Source organism: Talpa occidentalis, unplaced genomic scaffold, assembly GCF_014898055.3.
Source record: "Talpa occidentalis isolate TD23 unplaced genomic scaffold, MPIMG_talOcc4v2.1, whole genome shotgun sequence".
Lineage (NCBI taxonomy): Eukaryota > Metazoa > Chordata > Mammalia > Eulipotyphla > Talpidae > Talpa > Talpa occidentalis.
In genome coordinates, this window is record NW_026555331.1 from 82,210,778 (window position 1) to 82,228,936 (window position 18,159).

The 18,159-nt window shown below is 37.4% G+C and overlaps 1 protein-coding gene across 1 annotated transcript in view; it reads left to right on the top strand.

Annotated features, from left to right (window-relative positions):
• The window catches only part of CDK14 (cyclin dependent kinase 14), a 520,730-nt gene that overhangs the window by 187,672 nt on the left and 314,899 nt on the right, over nucleotides 1–18,159 (top strand). Inside the window, exon 5 of the mRNA XM_054692320.1 lies at nucleotides 12,619–12,698. Within this exon, the coding sequence (XP_054548295.1) occupies nucleotides 12,619–12,698 (80 nt within the window). The remainder of the gene's footprint in view (nucleotides 1–12,618; nucleotides 12,699–18,159) is intronic.

Here is an 18,159-nt window from a genome sequence, read left to right on the forward strand (position 1 = left end):
CAGAAAAGAAATGGATATATTTCTAGATCTTATCATTTCCCCCCATCTTGGATTACTTGTTATTTTCTGGCTAACTCCCACAAACTACAACTCAAAAGAAATCAAATTCACTCATTCAATTTTTGAGGTGAGAAATTGTACACCTGAAACCTATACAGTTATAAAGTTACCTGAAAAACAAGGTTATGAGCATAAAAAAGTAAAAAGAATAAACTTCAGGAATGAAAGCATGACACAAATGTAGGAGTGTGTTGATTTACCACATGTGTCAGGAAGTTTGATATTATTGTGGTTCTCCAAAGAGTTCTCATTTAAGACCTGAGTTGGTTATTTCACAGAATTTTAAAGAAATTGGGAGTTGAAATTATCCCATCGGTGTCAGTCATCTTTGAGGAACTATAAAAATGTAGTACAACACGAATGGCCTTGAGATGTCCACATAGTCACAGAAGATGTATTCTGGAACTAGAACTGAAAGAAATAGTGTGATCTTACTTCTCATGCCCTTCTTATTTCCTCTCCTCTGGTGGAGAACGTTTGCACAGATGATTATTCAGCTTATTTCTGAGTAGTTAGAAAGCAAAATAATGATGTAGAAGATCCTAAAAAAATTGCCCTAAACCTTAACCTTACTTCCTTTTTCTGATCAGATTGTTAAGGTAATGGACTAGCCAAATGTTGTAGAATCTGTTTGTTTATCAAACTTAGGTAAATGGTCCCTATTATGGTCTGACAGCATAGTCATAAGCTATGGCTGGATGATAAACAGGATGATATTAAAACAGGATGATAAACTGTCCCTAAGAATAGTAGGCAAGCTATAGAACTGAGGGGCCTCCCCGGTAGCACAGCGGTTGAGCGCTGGGTTGCGAAGCTGCCCCCAGCCTCTGCAGCACCGGTGAACCGGCTGCTCCCCGGCCACCGGAGGAGGGTCCCACATAGCGCACAGACCTCTCCTGCCCCCCGCTGCTCCCCTCAGCAGTGTACTTCGGTCCTTCTGCCTGTTCTGTTCCCCGCTCTGGCTCTGGTGAATTCTCTCACCCTCCAGTGCTTCTGACTGTACCCAGTGCTTGCATAAATAAATACATACATACATACATACATACATACATACATACATACATACATCTTAAAAAAAAAAAAAAAACCCAAAAACTATAGAACTGATACATACCACAGGGGAAGGGAGAGAAAGGAATAAAGAAAGTGAGGGAAGGGCCTCCCTGGTGGCACAAGTGGTTAAGATGCAACCTATGAAGCTGTCTGCAGCCTCTGAAGCACAAGTTCGATCCCCGGCCAGGGAGCGACCCACATGGCGCAGCAGACCTCTCCTGTCTCGCCCGCTGCTCCTCTCAGCAGTGTATTTCAGTCAGTCTGCCTGTTCTGTTCCCCACTTTGTCTCTGGTGAGTCCTCTCACCCCCCACACCTCTGGCCTGTACCCAGCTCTTGTATAAATAAATAAATAAATAAATCTTTTTAATAAAAGGGGGAAGGAAGAGCACAAGAGACTATGGTGATATTTCACGAGTGATTTGGGAGTGGGAATTTTGAGGGGATTACACCTGAGGGGAGAAATCAAACATCATACAAAAATGAACAACAATGTCAAAAAAAAAAAAAAAGAATGGTAGGGTTCCTCATATTTCTTTTATATAGCAAGGAGTTAACTGTTCACCCCTGAACCCTGCCTGTTTGCTAGAAGTCATGCTAAGTGCAAATTTTCTAGCTTAACCCAATAGTGGAGGTAGGTCAGGGCAGTGGGCTGGGACAGGTCTGACTGAGAGAGTGACGGTGGAAAGAAAGGACTGAATTTCCAATTTCCAATTCAGTCCTTTGAGTGGAAAGTGAAAAGAGAAAGAGGGAGGGAACAGAGAAAAAAAGAAGATAATTAATGAACCACTCCCCAAAGGTGGATGGTGGGAATAAAGCGTGCGGTGTCAAAAAGCACTGCCCTGAACCTCATCTCGTTCAGTTTACATTTCTACTTAGGATGAGGGCACCTTAAGCATGGACAGCCAGTGCCCCTCATATATAGAACTGGAATTTAGAGCAAACCAGAGATGTGATTGCAGCTGATAAGTTGGAATTTTTTTAAGGATAAGTAAAACTCCTGAAGTCATGTTTAAAATGTGAACTTGCATAGGCCCACCCTGGTGGTACAAGAGGTTAAGCACTGCACTATGAGGCAATCCGCAGACTCTGCAGCACGAATTTGATCCCCTGCCTGCCAGGGAGCTACCCACATGGTGCAGCAGACCTCTCCTGTCTCTCCCGCTGCTCCCCTCAGAAGTGTACTTCAGTCATTCTGCCTGTTCTGTTCCCCACTCTGTCTCTGGTGAATCCTCTGACCCCCCTGCATCTCTGGCCTGTACTCCAGCTCTTGTATGCATAAATAAATAAATCTTTAAAAAATAAAATAAAATAAAATGTCAACTTACATAGGTCAAGTTAGGCATAGTGTGATTGAAAACTCAAAGGGTTTGATTATTGGCCCAATCAAGATGAAATTACAGTGTTTTATGAATATCACAGCTCAGTACAGGCCTGTGCCAATTTAATAAAGTTTGGTTTCTAGAGTAGGCCAGGGTACCATTCCAGTCCACTCAACTCTTATAACACCACATCTGGTAGTGTGTACACCCTGAAAACCATACTCCAAAAAATAATAAGCTGAGACATATCAAGAAACTTGCAGTTAAGACCACGAGGATACACAAAAATAGTTGAAAAATCTTGAGTGCTTATAGTAAAAAGGAGACTTTATGATAAAAAAGGAACTTTAATCTTAGAGAACCAGAGGCAATGGGAAGTTGGTCGAGAACCTGAAGTCTTAACATAGAGCATCTCAACCAGGTCCAACATCAGAATCACCCGGGGTGTTAATAAATACATATGCTATGCCTGAACCCCACATCAATGAAATCAAAAGTGGGGTCAGGTGCTGATATATTTTAATGCCCCTCAGTTGATTCTAACATGACACGTTGAGAATCTTTTCTTTCATCTTTCACACAGCTGAACTGTCTGGCCCGCCCCTCACCATGCCTTGTCTGTATATTCCAGGATGGCTACTCCAAGCCACAGCCAAAACTGCAGTCCCTATTTCACTTGCTTGCAAGAAACTGTCAAATGGATAAGCCTCTGCCTCACTATCCAAGATGTAAAACTCCCTGATCGTCCTCTGTTTCTCGGAACCTCACTGCTGTATTTCTCCCTCTATTTTCTGAGTTCTCCATTTCCCCCTCATTCAGGATCTTTTCTTGTCATCTAGAACTAGAACATCTTTCACTGGTCAGAAAATACATATATTCTCTACCTCTTTGAGTGTTTTCTTTACTCCTGTTTGACCACAGAAACTGACTTTCTTCAGGTTATTACTTGAAGTCGTCCAAATTTTTATGTCTTGTCTAAATTTTTGCACTGTGATCCAGACTGATAAATGTCAGTGCTTCCTTTACATCTCTACTTGGATGTTCAAGACCAAGATCCTCTAAACCGGAATTGTGGGTCTCCTTTGTTTAAATCTCTTCTTTTTTTTTTTTAAGATTTTTTTTTTTTTTTTGCTCATTCACTTTTTTTTTTTAAGATTTATTTATTTATGCATACAAGAACTGGGGTACAGGCCAGAGGTGCGGGGACCAGGGGGTGGTAAGAAGATTCACCAGAGAGAGTGGGGAACAGAACAAGCAGACTGACTGAATATACTGCTGAGGGGAGCAGCGGGCGAGACAGGAGAAGTCTGCTGAGCCATGTGGGTCACCTCCCTTGCCAGATAGGGATGCAACTCACGCTGCAGAGGCTGTGGATAACTTCACAGTGCTGTGCTTAACCCCTTGTGCCACTAGGGAGGCCCTAAATCTCTTCTTTAAGTAGCTCCATCCACCCAGTTACTGAAGGCAGGGCATTTTGAGTCATTCTTCATCTTTCTCTTCACTCCATTTATCCTGACAGCCTATTCATTCTGTCTTCAGAATATTGTTTTCCTTTTTCCTATCGCCCTTACTGATACTCTGGTTCTCTGAGGCTACCATCTGTCACCTGGACCACTGCAATAGCCTCCTGACTTCCCCCTCTGCTCCCACTGTTGCGCTCCTGCAGGCCGATCTCCACGCCATAGCAAGTGAACTGAAGAAACATAACTTAATCGTGTTATTCCCTTTCTTAAGAGTTTCCAGTGTTTTGTTTGGATTGATCCTTTCCGTGGACCTTAAGGACCTATGTGATCAGGCTCTCCTGTCTCTCTCTCCACATACCAATAAGTTCCCCTCAGGGCCAACAAGCTCCAGCCTTTCTTTCTTGCATTTTTGTTTCACTTCATGTTCTCTGCCTCTGGGTTTTTATACAGGTTGTTCCATCTGCCCAGATTCTTTGCTTACTCTTTTATATTTATTTCAGTTTAAAATTCATATTTTCAGAGACTCCTTCCCTAACTGCCTGATCTAAAATAAGTTCTTTATCTTTTTTTATCACATTAGCAACCCATGTCTCATCTTGCTTCATCTGTATTTGTTCCTCCCAGTTATTTTGAAACAAACTGGAAACACCATATTATCTCATACATTTATTCTTTAAAAGATAAGGACTGTATTGTAAAACATAACCACAATACCATTATCTGTGTAAAAAATGAATGGTTCCTTTATGTCATCAAATATATAGTCAGTATTAATGTATACTTTGCTGGAATCAAGATAAAACTGGATCTAAACACTGCAATTAATTGTAATTAGTTGATGTTGCTCTCGTTTGGGCCTCCCATCCTGTTCTATTCCTTGAAATTTATTTATTGAAGAAACAGGCTTATTTCTTCTATAATTTCCTAATTTCTTTTATTGTTTTCTATGGTCTGAAGTTTTCTGATTTTATCCCAATGTGTTATTTAACTTTGTTTCCTTAACTCCATAAAATAGATAGTTAGTAAATTGCAATGTCCCCTGAGAGGGGACATCCGAGTGATATGCTAGAATTCCGATGTCCCCTGAGAGGGGACAGTGGAGTGCAAAGGGTTAGATTTAGACTCGGTCAGATTCAGGTTGAATTTACTCCATAGAAGTGAGTGAGTGCTTCTATCAGGAGGAACATGATATAGCATAGCCTCTTATGATTTTAGAAAGCATTAATAATCTATTAAATGATTATGCTTAACAAAACATGCCTTTTTATTTATTGCTGTCAGTAAGAGATTTACATGTTTTTAAAAATCCAAATTCTGACATCGTCCAGAAAAACTTAGTAAGTTTATTTATAATTGTCATAAAGCTGAACTGTTGAAGCATTCACTGAAACATTTTGACTTGCACTAATGTTTCATTTCACAAATTTGTTAAAAATTCACACACAGTTGAAAATGAGAAAATGGCCAATACCTGATTTCTGTCCCTTGTATTTTCCACTTGTAATCATATACTTAGGTACCTTTTGACCATATTGGGGGGTGGGGGGGCATCTAACGATTTAACATTCATAACTGGTAATAATAGGAAAAAGGGAAAACTTACTACTTTTGAGAATGAAATATTTTCCATTATTGTAACTTCCTAAGCATATTTCCCATGTATGTGGGAATGCTAGCTGAATGTCTTCTGGCATGGCAGTTTCACATTTGGCACGGATAGCACATAGGTCGGTGTCTTCAAAAAGGCCAACCATATGGGCCCCACTTACCTCCTGTGAAGCACTAATAGCTCGGCAAGTGCAGATCTGTTTTGAAGTCCTGAGCAGTTTCTCCCATCATATGTTGGAAGAGAAACGCCAGTCAGAAGTTTTGTGGATTTCTGGTTATGCGTCATTTTGACGGTACCAAGGTACCCAGTCCATGATGGCGAGTTTTCTTCACCCCTCCAGTAGAGGGCGCACTTTTACAAGCAGCGTTTGTGGTCTCTCCCTTCTGTGCTGCCTTACCATCTGTAGATTTGCTTGCTGTGGGCCTTGTTGAGCCTTAGTCTAGAGGCCTCCTTGCTTACACCCTTCTCTTGGCTGGAGTTGGGTGAGCTAGAGGCCGCAGAAGCATTAGAGAGGGACTGTGACACGGTGGTAGACTGCTTTCTGTGATGGGTTTTAAAGTAATGAGATGAATTCATAATACTCTCCAAATATGACGGGTGAAGTTTGTTTCATTACAAACCTATGGAATTAAACGTATTTGAGACCTTTCAATCCCAGGTATTATTTGACTGATACTCTAATTGTCTCATCTTAGAGGGCTGGGAGCTTCCTGCTTGGCTCCGAGGTGTCTCAGTCATCTTTGTAGTTATTTATATGTTTTATGTCTGTCTCCTCCATGAGAATGTGGGCTCTGTAAGTATAGAGACAGTGTCTGTGTTGTTCATACTTTATCCTAAGTACAGAATTATAGTCTATCAGTTAGTGTTTGTTGAATGAGTGTTGGATATTAAAACTCAAGGGCTGCCTTGTGGAAGAACATTTAGTTTAGTCTTTGTGGATTCAGAACTTGAATCTGAGTAGAAGTTATAAGAAGCAAATTTTGGCTGAACATAAGAAAGAATGAAATAATATGGAGTAGTGTACGAGAGTTTGAGTTCCATCAGTCTTTAGAAGGGCTATTTTGTCACAGCGTGTGTGACAGAACAAAGGTCTTTTTCTGTTCAGAAGCCTGAAAGATCAGTGGAGTTATTTCTTGCAAGTTAATAAGACTCTCAACCCTTTGTTGGCGGATTTGATTTTTGGAAAGGTGCAAAGTTGATAGGTTTAAAATTGTTGAAATGTGCATAATTCTTATTTTTTTATGAGAAACATTAAATGCCACTCTTATTTTATGTATTGTGAATTTGTACATTTGATTAAACATTGATTATGATGAATTATACTTCCATGGACACATACTTCTATGATGAATTATACTTCGGGTTTTTGTAGGTGATAATTGTTGATTGAACACACTCTTTTCTCATTGCATTAAATCTTTCAAATTTGCACTATCTCTTATTAGTCTTTGGATTTCATTAAAAAATTAATTTAATAAAAGTAGCACTGGTCTTCTTGCATTTTTATATTATGTTGACAAAGACTAAGCACAGTTTAATTATGGACAACTTACCTTGAAATTCTAACTTGCTTTTTCAGAATATAGTATGTAGAACTTTTAGAATATTTCAGAATAGCAAAGATTAAATAGCATTAAGATGATTTCTTATTTACATTGGGGCAAAAACAAGTTAGGTAAGGATAGAAAGCTATAAACACTTAAGTTTTAATTTTTGAAGTGAGTATGTAATACAGGATAGTATTTTAACAAGGTCGTAAAGGGGAATTAATAAAGAAGCACTAAAATCTTTAAGGGATTTTTAATGATGTTGCCAAAAATCTGTAAATTCAACCCAAATTCTTGTCCTTGATATACTCCAACTTGCCTTTGTTACTCCCTCAGAGGCATCTACTTTTCCTGTTATTGCTTCTAAACCAATATAGTAAAGAAACAAAAGCATTGTATTTGCCTGTACTCGGTAATATTTTCCTTAGCAGTTTCTCCTGAGACAAAATCATAATGGAAGAGAGAGGCAGAATATATTAGATTTCCCAGAGTATATTAAATTTCTTTTAGTTATATTACTTAATTTCCTTTATATCCACCACACATAATTATTTCTAGGTATTAGCACATGGACACTATTTTCAAAGATGACCTAGATAATATTTGTAATTTTGCTTTATTGTACTATGTTATCCTATTAATTTGAGGTAACTAATGGAATAGAAAACCTTTAGGCTTTCCCTTGAGGATTGTCTGTCTGTAAGGAAATTTTTTGTACATCATCTATTGAATCTGGAAAATTAATCCTGAGCTAAGTGGTAAGTTTTCCTTTATAGGTTTCACAAAATGTTGAATGAACAAATGGACAGTTGCTTGAAAAGAAGAATAGGCTGTTCTTATTCAGAGCTTCCAGATCTTGCTTTACTCTCACAAGAGAATTTTATTATTTTCAAACTTTGAGCACACAGAACTGTGGACAGACTTTCTGAAGCTGGCAGAGATTTGCATTTGTGGTTAGTACCTTTCTGAAAGCTGGACCCCACTTAGCAAAGCTCTGCTGGGATACCCATTGTTCCCTCTCTGTGAGCAGATAGCTCTATGCTTTGGCATCCCCTGGCTCTTCCCCAGCTGCTCTTGACAGCTCTTCCCCTGCAATACAGGCTGAAGTGGTGAGTCACTCCTCCTTGAGCCTGAAGTGGGCCTCCCAGTGAGGCTGAGCTGGGAACTACAGTTGTTGAAACAATTCCAGAATATAAAGAATCTCTGAAATTAAAATGGCTCCCTTTACAGTTTAGAACGAACAGAGCAAATCTGTCAAAAATGTTCTCACAAAACATTCTGTGATAATAGTAACACAATTTAAAGCATTTTTAAAACCATGTTTTTTTTACCTGAATTAATGTGTCTCCATTGCCAATCAAGCCTTGATTACCTTCTATTCATTAGCTTTTGATTTAATTAATAAGATTTGTTATAGAGAAATCTTCAATGTTTTCCTGTAAACAGCTGTAATTTATTGATTCAATTTGAATTTTGTAATTAGTCTAAAGAACTCAATCAGTGTTTGGAGTATATGTTTTGAATCTTTTATAAAGTAACTTAAACACACAAAATAATTACTAGAAACAATGTTCACTTGTTTTTCATAGACTAACAGATATCTTCTTTTGATGCCTTTAAAAACTGACATTTCACTAGAGAAGTAACTTAGAATTTCAAGTATTTTACCATACTAAAGCTTAATAAAATATATTCACCAATGAACAAACATTAGGAAGCTTGTAATGTTATTTTTTCCAAAGGTACTGTTTCTGAAAGTGAAGCTAGTGACTTAACATTTTTACTAGGGATTTTGTAGTTGGTGAGTGTCTAGACATGTAGAAAAAACTAATTAAGAAAAAGAAAGTCACAGTGACTCAGGTTAAAGAGCAATTTGATAATCAATATTATTCTTAATGGGAAACCAATGAAGCAGTGGGAGAAGAGAGCTGATTAGTGTTCTGGGCTCAGATTACTAAAGAATAGTGAGGATTTGAAAACATATTGGCTGCAAAAAGGTTAATTAACAAAGTATTCTATACATGCTAGAACTTGAAGGAAATATATGCATCAAAAGCAAAGAGACTGCACCTCTAATTTGAGAAAAGAAAGCAGTACTTAACATATGATATGACAGATACTGAAAGCTTTGCAAAGTTTTGAGATTTCTGAAGTTTGGGTAAATAATTTTTATACTTTATCCTTGAATTAATTTTTTGGCATAAGGAAATACCAGTATAGTAACTTTTTTTAAAAAAAAGATTTATTTATTTATTTATTTATACAAGCACTGGGTACAGTCAGAAGCGCGGGAGGGTGAGAGAATTCACCAGAGCCAGAGCGGGGAACAGAACAGGCAGACTGACGAAACACAGTGCTGAGGGGAGCAGTGGGCGCGGCAGGAGAGGTCAGCAGCGCAATGTGGGACCCTTGCCTGCGGCCGGGGATCAAACCAGTGCTGCAGAGGCTGCAGGCAGCTCCGCAGCCCAGAGCTCAACCACTGTGCCACCGGGGAGGCCCCAGTATAGTAACATTATTAGTATTTATTCAGTGAAATATTTTGAGAGACCACGCCAGGCAGTTTTTGCTCTGGCATGTAACAGTTAACAAAACAGAAAAGTTCCTTTGCTCCTGAAGCTTATAGTCTATTATTAATATTAGGGACATTTTTAGTTTCATATGATATAATGCATAAAATCTCAATGTTTTTAACTGTTGTCATTATCATAACTATAAGAAAGCATTATTTAGATGTTTATTTCATCGAGAATGGTGTTTTAGAATCAGAATGCCATGAACCTGGGTCTTGATATTTTATGCACCTATTGCAGAAAATATATCCAGAAATTTTTTATTACCACAAGCATAATGCTTAGTTTATGGGATTACTTAAAGGGGTTTCATCTTTAGTTGCATGTAAGGAGTGTTAGTTCCAATGAAGGCTTGCTTCTTTTCAGTGCATTCTAGAACAATTATAGTTTCACAGCCTGAGAGTGTGTTTTAAGTACACAAGCTTCAAAAACATGAAGTCCCTGTATGCCAGAAGTAGGTTCCTGGTATGTATTAGTGAACAGTCTCATGGGAAATAGAAAAGCTTTATGGGAAGAAGGTTGTGTGTGTGTTTTTGTTAGTGAGGAGAAAATATCTGTAAATGAGGGGAAAATTCCAAGCAGTTCCTGGAATCAGTTACTACCTCCTCAGGGAGCCAATGATGAGCTCAACTGGGCTGAGAAAAATCTGTGCAGATGTCAGCACTGACTGCATCTCACCCTCAAGCCCCGCCAAAGGCCTCCCTTCGTTAGAAAGGACAAACTGAAGAGCACAAGGTACAGTCTCCAGTTGAACCCCATGTGCATATTAATTTTCTGCCTGCACCTGGGTACGTAAAGCACTGTCAGGATTAGAGAAATCAAATGTACTTAGCAGAGGAGAGTTGCAGAACAGAAAAACAGCAGACGTGTCCTTCCAGCTCAAACACAGGAGAAATAAATCCAGCTTCTAGTCTTCAGGAGATGGAACATTGTGGAGCCTTACAATCAGTTGTCCTTATCTGATTATTGCAACCAAGTAATGTAATTCAACAATCATTTCAATGAAGAAAGCCACTGGGGTGGATGGACTATGTTAAATTTCTTGGCCTTTTGAGATTTGTGTCTATGCCAGCTTTTTTTTTTTTAAATAATAAATTTTATTTTTATATTCCCCATACAATTGCAACCCCCCCATTCTGACCCCAATCCCTCCCCTCCCGCCCTCCACCCCCCAAAAAGTGTCTCTGGTTCATAGTTTTTTGTTGATTTTGATTTTCACTTTCTTAGATCAGAAGTTGACCAATTGGATTTTTTTTTTTAAAAAAGAGACTTTCAAATTACTTATTTCAAACCCCAGCACTGGATTCTCTGGACTACATGAGCTCTCCATTGCTGGCTCCTTAATCTCTACAGAGATCTTTGTTGCAATTGAAATTGCAATGAGAAACATTTTGATTTATCAGATCAGTTTAAACAATGATTGATAGTATAGTATAGGATGAATGAGGTGGATGGGGTGTATAGGAATACTTACATTTACTAGAAGGCGTGTCACTTGGTACAACCTCAATGTATGATAAGTTTCCAATATTTTTTAAAATTAGAATTTAAAAATGCACATATTTTTTGACCTTGCAATTCCAAGTTTAGAAATTTTGACATATTTTTACATGGCTGAAATTATATGTCCAAGAATATTTCTTATATGATTGTTTTAGTAGCAAAAAAATGCAAACAAGCTAAATGCTTATCAGTAGAGGACTGGGATTAAAATAAGTATATACTACATTCATACCCTGTGGTCTTCAAAAGCAAGAAAGTTTTCTATGACTTTATCAGGAAAGCAGCAAAATATATTAAGTGAAACAAACAATATAGAGTGTGCTCTTGTACTCCTTATAGCACACTACTGTTTGTGTGTGTGTATGTGAACAATGGTGAGTGGTGACCTCAGAGGACAGGAGCTGGGTATTTCAGGAAGGGTGTGACAGGAGGTTTACTTTTCATTAAATGCTTTCTTTCTTTTTTTAAAAATTTGTATTTATTTTATTATTTATTTTTTACATCATTGTTCATTTTTAAACAATATTTGCATCCCTCCCCCCAGGTGTAGTCCCCATAGAATTTCCTTCACCAATGCACCCATGCACCATTGTGTGTGTGTGTGGGTGTGTGTATATACCACATCTTCTAGATCCAGTCATCAAATGCTTTCTTATACCTTTTGTGTTTTTAATGCGTGCTTGTTTTACCTGTTCTAAGAAACAAAGCATGTTTCGAGGTCTAATAAAGTTAAAAAGTAGGGTGTTCAAGGAGAAGACCAACATGTGTATAGTCTTTGTTAACAGAATTGACTAGATAAAATGTTATCTGTCTAGTGCAATCTTACTTTTAATTAGAACTGATACACATTTAGAATGTGTCTGGAAGAACCATCTGTTTTGGATAGTCTTCTTGTAATAGTAAAATTTCAAACTTTGATTTTGAAGATATACTGCATAATAAAACACAACCACACTAAATATAATTTTAGGAGGCTATAGTAAAAAAATATATAGCAAAAAAGGGTGAATTGGTGATTTTGAGAAAAAGAGAGGAGACAGTCAATATTCTGTCTTTGGGGAGTTGAAGGATCTTAGCTTAAATTGAATATGAAGGTGTTTTGGCCAAAGAAACAAAGAAGAAGTTATTGGAGAAACAAATGGAGAGCGTTATTTTGACTGTTTGATTTTTAATTAATCTGAGAATTAGTGATCAAGGATGGTGATTTTGTTATGTATGCATTAATTTCATTCTGGAAGGAACATAGAGTGAATCACAGAAGATTTCAGTTAAATCTTGGATTTTGAAAGTGTGAATATTTAAAGTGTGAATATTTATAATGATGATATAGAGTCCCAGTCTTACTGAAATTAATCTTGTTGTGGCAGTATAATTGAGTCACTGACATTTTCAGTGTTAAAATGCATAAGATAGAAATTGTAAGGAGGACAATTAGAACCATAATGGGAACATATTTTCCCTGATTTGCTTATCTTTTCTTTTGTTTCTCTAAGGGTAAATGGGAAACTGGTAGCCTTGAAGGTGATCAGGCTGCAAGAAGAAGAAGGTACTCCTTTTACAGCTATCAGGGAAGGTAAGTATTTTCTTTTTTGTTATCTTTAATTTTATATTTACAGGATGCTGTAGCTGTTTATTAAATGCCTTTGAATATGCTTGGTTTTAAAATTGTATGTTTATGTGTAAACTGAGTTTTAAAAATCAGTATCTCTTGCAATTACATCAAGTCATGTTAAATAAAATGAAACTACTGTGCTGTATACTTAGGTATGGGGGTAAAACTTTCTGTGTATTCATGATGAGGTTATAACTAAGCGACTGTGGAATGTTGTAGGTAAGATGTTTCTTTTTTCAGTGTTCCTAAGATGCATATTAAGGTAACTTTAGTCTGTATTCATGACTTTTTGGGAAATTTCTTAAAAATGGGAGGGGTAGATCATCCTATTTTATTGGACATTTATATTTCCCTACTCTTTGTTTCTGTCCTTTACTATATTTCTGTTGGTTTTTGTTATTCATTTATAGATGCTCTTTAGACCATAGGATTATTTATATTACCGTATTCCATTGACATTCCTACAAAAATTCCTTTTATAATATTGTTACTTGTTACTCACAACCTTTCAAGTTTTATGAAATGAAATTGCTCTCTTTTACTTTATTGCTTCCTGTATAAAAATGTTCCTCTACTGTCATTAGTGGGAAGTTTTCTCTTCAGTTTCAGGACTTTTAGTGTTAATAGCTTTACTTCTACTACATTTTGAAAAGTACAAATTTTCTTGACATAAGACTGGTTTATTTTTGCATTGGAGGAATCCTACTACTTGTTCTCCTGTTCCATAACAAGATAAATATCAGTGACTTACTCCAATAGTATAATTAAGGTAAATGTAGTCTGTCACTGGTGTGATTTGTTTCCCACTCCTATCATTATGAGTTACACTCAATATTTTGAGAAGTCTCTTTTCCATTTTCACTTTCTTATCTCTCATTCTCCTTCACTTCAGTTTAGTTTGCATCATTCCTATTTAGCTGAAAATATTCTTGGGAAATTCATCAAAGGCCTAGTTTTTGGCCAAATCAAATAGATGGCTCTCTGTTTTATGTTACCCAATCTTTTAGCAGATTGCACATGACTAAACATTCTCTGACACAAGATTCCTCAAGTAGGTAGTCTTTTCTCTTTCTCTGGTGCTGACTCCTTCGCAAAGTATTAGGACAGGTAAGGGGGCTTCTTCTCTCTAATCTACACCTTTACCAGGTGATTTTTTTTAAATTTCATGATTTTAAATAATAGCTATATGTTGTTGACCTACACATTCCTCTCTTTAGCTAAGCCCATTTCTTTGTTTCCATTCTTATATATTCAGCTACCAACTGTACATCTCTAGATTCCAATAATACACAAAAGGATAAATATTACTACCTAATGAGGTTTATTCCAACAACATAAGGTTCATTTAACCTTTAAAAATCAATCACTGTATAATAATCATCTCGAACTTGATATATCCAAATGGAGCTTGTAGTCCGCTCACTATAATTCTGTTACTGTAATAGAAGTGATCCTTCTCCTCAAGTCCAGCTCATGAATGAGTCATATAGTTCTTGAAAAGATATCTCAAATATGTCTACTTTCTTTCTCTTTACTCTTCAGATCAAAATATCATTTGTTCTTGTTGGCTTCTGCAATAACTTAATTGTGCTCTCCACTTCTTCTCTTACCTTCCCAGTATTCTGCTTCTTCTCTTTAACCAGTATAATACTAAAACAAATCTAAGCCATGTTTTGTCATTTAAAAATCTGTTAAAAAAATCTCAGTTTCAGGCCTCCCCGGCGGTTGAACGCTGGGCTGCGAAGCTATCCACAGCCTCTGCAGCGCAGGTTTGATCCCTGGCCACCGGCGAAGGTCCCACATGGCGCGCAGACCTCTCCTGCCGCCCGCTGCTCCCCTCAGCAGTGTCCTTCGGTCCTTCTGCCTGCTCTGCTCCCCGCTCTGGCTCTGGTGAATTCTCTCACCCTCCCGCACTTCTGACTGTACCCAGTGCTTGTATAAATAAATAAAATAAAAATCTAAAAAAAAAAAATCTCAGTTTCATGTACTGTATGGTGATTTTTTTCCTCCAACATGCCATAAGAGTTCCTTTGTGGGAAGTTATGCTTACTATTTCCCATGGATGGAATGCTCTTCCTGGGTCTTCTCATTGCCAGATGTCAAGTCAAATGTTCTCTTTTCAAATAAGTTTCCTTTGACCATCATTACAAAAGCAGCAGCTAACCAACATTTTACTGGTCTTTACTTGTTATGATACCAGTCTATTTCCTTTATGGTTTTTTTTTTTAAGATTTATTTATTTATTTATAAAAGCACTGGGTACAGTCAGAAGTGCGGGAGGGTGAGAAAATTCACCACAGCTAGCTGTTCTGCAGGGAGCAAAACAGGCAGACTGACGAAGTACACCGCTGAGGGGAGCAGCAGGCGTGACAGGAGAGGTCTGTGCGCCATGTGGGACCCTCACCGGCAGCCAGGGATTGATCTGGTGCTGCAGAGGGTGCGGGCAGCTTCGCAGCCCAGTGCTCAACCACTGTGCCACAAAGGGAGGCCCTCCTTTATGGTTCTTATTGGAATCTAAAATGAATGATTTTTATTCTTCTCTACTAGTGTATAACCTTAGTGAAGTCAGCAACGTTATTTGATTGTTCACTGCTAAATAGTCAACATTGAGCATGGTAGTCAAGCTGCAATATTTATTGAGTGTCTTAAGGAGAGTCATTGAACAAAAATAATAGACACAGATCTGCCCTTTAGAAATTTGCCTTTCAGGTAGGAGAAAGCATGCAGATAATGAATAATTTGTGAAATAATATGAGGTAGTTTATCAATACTAAATTATTCTAAAAAATTGTAAGTTACAAAGAAATTCCTCCATTAGTCAAGGGAAGTAAGTTGTCAACTAGGTCTTGAATTAGGCACAAGAGAGATAAAAAGTAAACACTTGATTGAGGGGACGTTGCCTTCCAGAAAGGCTTAGCTAAGAAACTAAGACCAGAAAGTTTAATGACTTTGCCAAGTACAAGAATAACAGTTCTCAGCTGGTGAAAAGTGGGGTGGTTATTGCACCATATGGGGTGTTTTTGTTGTCATAATGATTTGACAGTACAACTGGATTTAGTGGGTAGGAGCTGGGCATCCTGCAGCATATAGGGTACTAATCCAGAGGTGGGCAAGCTACAGGCAGTGGTCTCCTGCCAGATACTATTATTTGAACATAGCCACTTCCATTCATTTATGTATGGTCTAAAGCTGCTTTCTTAGAATCCAGGGTTGTGACAGTGTCTGGTTCACGATCCCTAAAGTATATATTGTCTGTCCCTTTACAAAGTTTCACAGCCTGTGTTTCTGCAAAGAACAACTATCTTGTATCTCATAAAGCTTCTGAATGTCTTTCTGAACATTATTGCAGGTGGACAACCTATTTATATTGGTCTTTGGGTATAGTCAAACTATTTCACATGTGAATACAAAGTATACTCTGCACCGATTTAAAATGTACCAAATTTTCCATACTAATACACAATGTCAACTAAAGGAAAATTCTATTTCGTTTTGTTTCAAACTTTACTAAAACTTGCTCACCATTTTTGGAAAATCTTATTATTAATGGCAAACCTACTTACTTTAAGTCTTGAAAATAGCACTTTGTGTCAGCCAATATTTGTAATGGTTGTATTTGTACTGATTCTATATATAGATGTGGGCTCCACTCCTCATGTCTCTTAGTGTAGTTATACTTACCTATATATCTGAAAACATTGCTTTATTATAAATTGTTTTTTAGTTCTTTTTGTATTTCAATTAGGTGTAAATATATATTTGAAATCATATATAACAGTTAAGATTACATGTATAGATCCTATAGTCTGTAAATTTTATTTTCATGGTGGTTAAGGCATCTTTATAAAGTAATTACTTTTTTTAAGATTAATTTATTTATTTTTACAAGCACTGGGTACAGTCAGAAGCACAGTAGGGTGACAGGATTCACCAGAGCCAGAGCAGGGAACAGAACAGTCAGACTGACGAAATACACTGCTGAGGGGAGCAGCAGGCGTGGCAGGCGAGGTCTGCTGGGGATCCCCGGCAGCTGGGGATGGAACTGGTGCTGCAGAAGACGCGGGCAGCTTCGCAGCCCAGTGCTCAACCAAAGCGCCACCAGGGGAGGCCCTATAAAGTAATTATTATATTTAAAAGGGTTTGGAATTTGATAGGCTTGAAAGCTATTGGCTTAGATTAGCAGTGGGTTGCTATTGAGTTTTTATGGGAGACAAGATTAAGAGTGCTGCTGAATTTATTTATGGTAGACTCTTGTGTGAGGGAATAGCAGAGGGACAAAGAAATACCAAACCAAGAGGGATGCAGAAGGAAAATGAAAGGAGCAGCAGGGATGCTCCCTAGCACATGGAGTGCCATCAAGAATTAACCAAGCCACTCTTGAGTTCATTTGGAGTCAGCTCAGGATCAAAGTTAAGAGAAAGTTTATAATAATAGTAGAGTCCAGCTCTGACAATTGGGTCCATCAGTAAGAAATTTAAAAGAAGAAACAAGTAGGTCAAACTGAAGTTGTTGATAGATCTGTTCATTCTGACTGGCTTGACACAAGTTCCGAGTCACATTCTAAGCTTTGATTTAAGCGTAGGAACTGGTTCCGGTATGCAGTAGTGTTGTAAAATCCAGGGCACTTAGCTGGAACCTTATTCTATGGATTAGAGTGCCTCTGAAATCTTTAAGTTGAGTGTATTTGGAAGATAAATTTAATGTTATGGTATGATATAGATTAGATAAAGAACTTAACTGATAAATAAATCATTCAAAGTAGTGCTGATTTGAAATTATGAGGACCTTGGTTTATTAGAAAGCAGTGATGATAAATGATGTTTGGCACAAGGCAATGTCAGAGCTAGGCAAATTATTGATTGTAATTGATTTGAGAGAGAAGTATCAATCATTTTGAGTTTGAATGAGTGAAAAAATGATGCCAGAGAGAAAGTTTGTAATTGCAGGAAGAATTGCTTTTAACACTTTACAATTTGAAAGGGCTGTTATACAATTTAATCTTTACTTTTAGTCTTTTGAATTTTTTTATTTTATGAAATATATATTATAAATATGGATTGAGGCTCAGAGAAATCAGATGACTGGTCTGAGGAGTTGCACCTTGTATGTACCTAGGCTGTCTTAGACCCCAAAACAATATATTAACTTTGCAGTGTATTGGGTTTTAAACATTTTGAGTTCATCAGATATCTCTGTGAATATGTCTTGGTTATTACAGGAGTGTAGCTCATAAAAGAGTTTAGCATGATCCTTAACAAGTTGAACAAGAATGAATTTGGTGGGAGAAACCTTTGAGTAAAAACAGGGAGTTAAGTTGTAAGGTAAGTTACTGAGGTAATTGAGGAATAATGAGGAATCCTTGTGGATAATATTAGAGTCTAAAAAGCTGATTTTGATCCTGACTTTGTTTTTCATCACCATA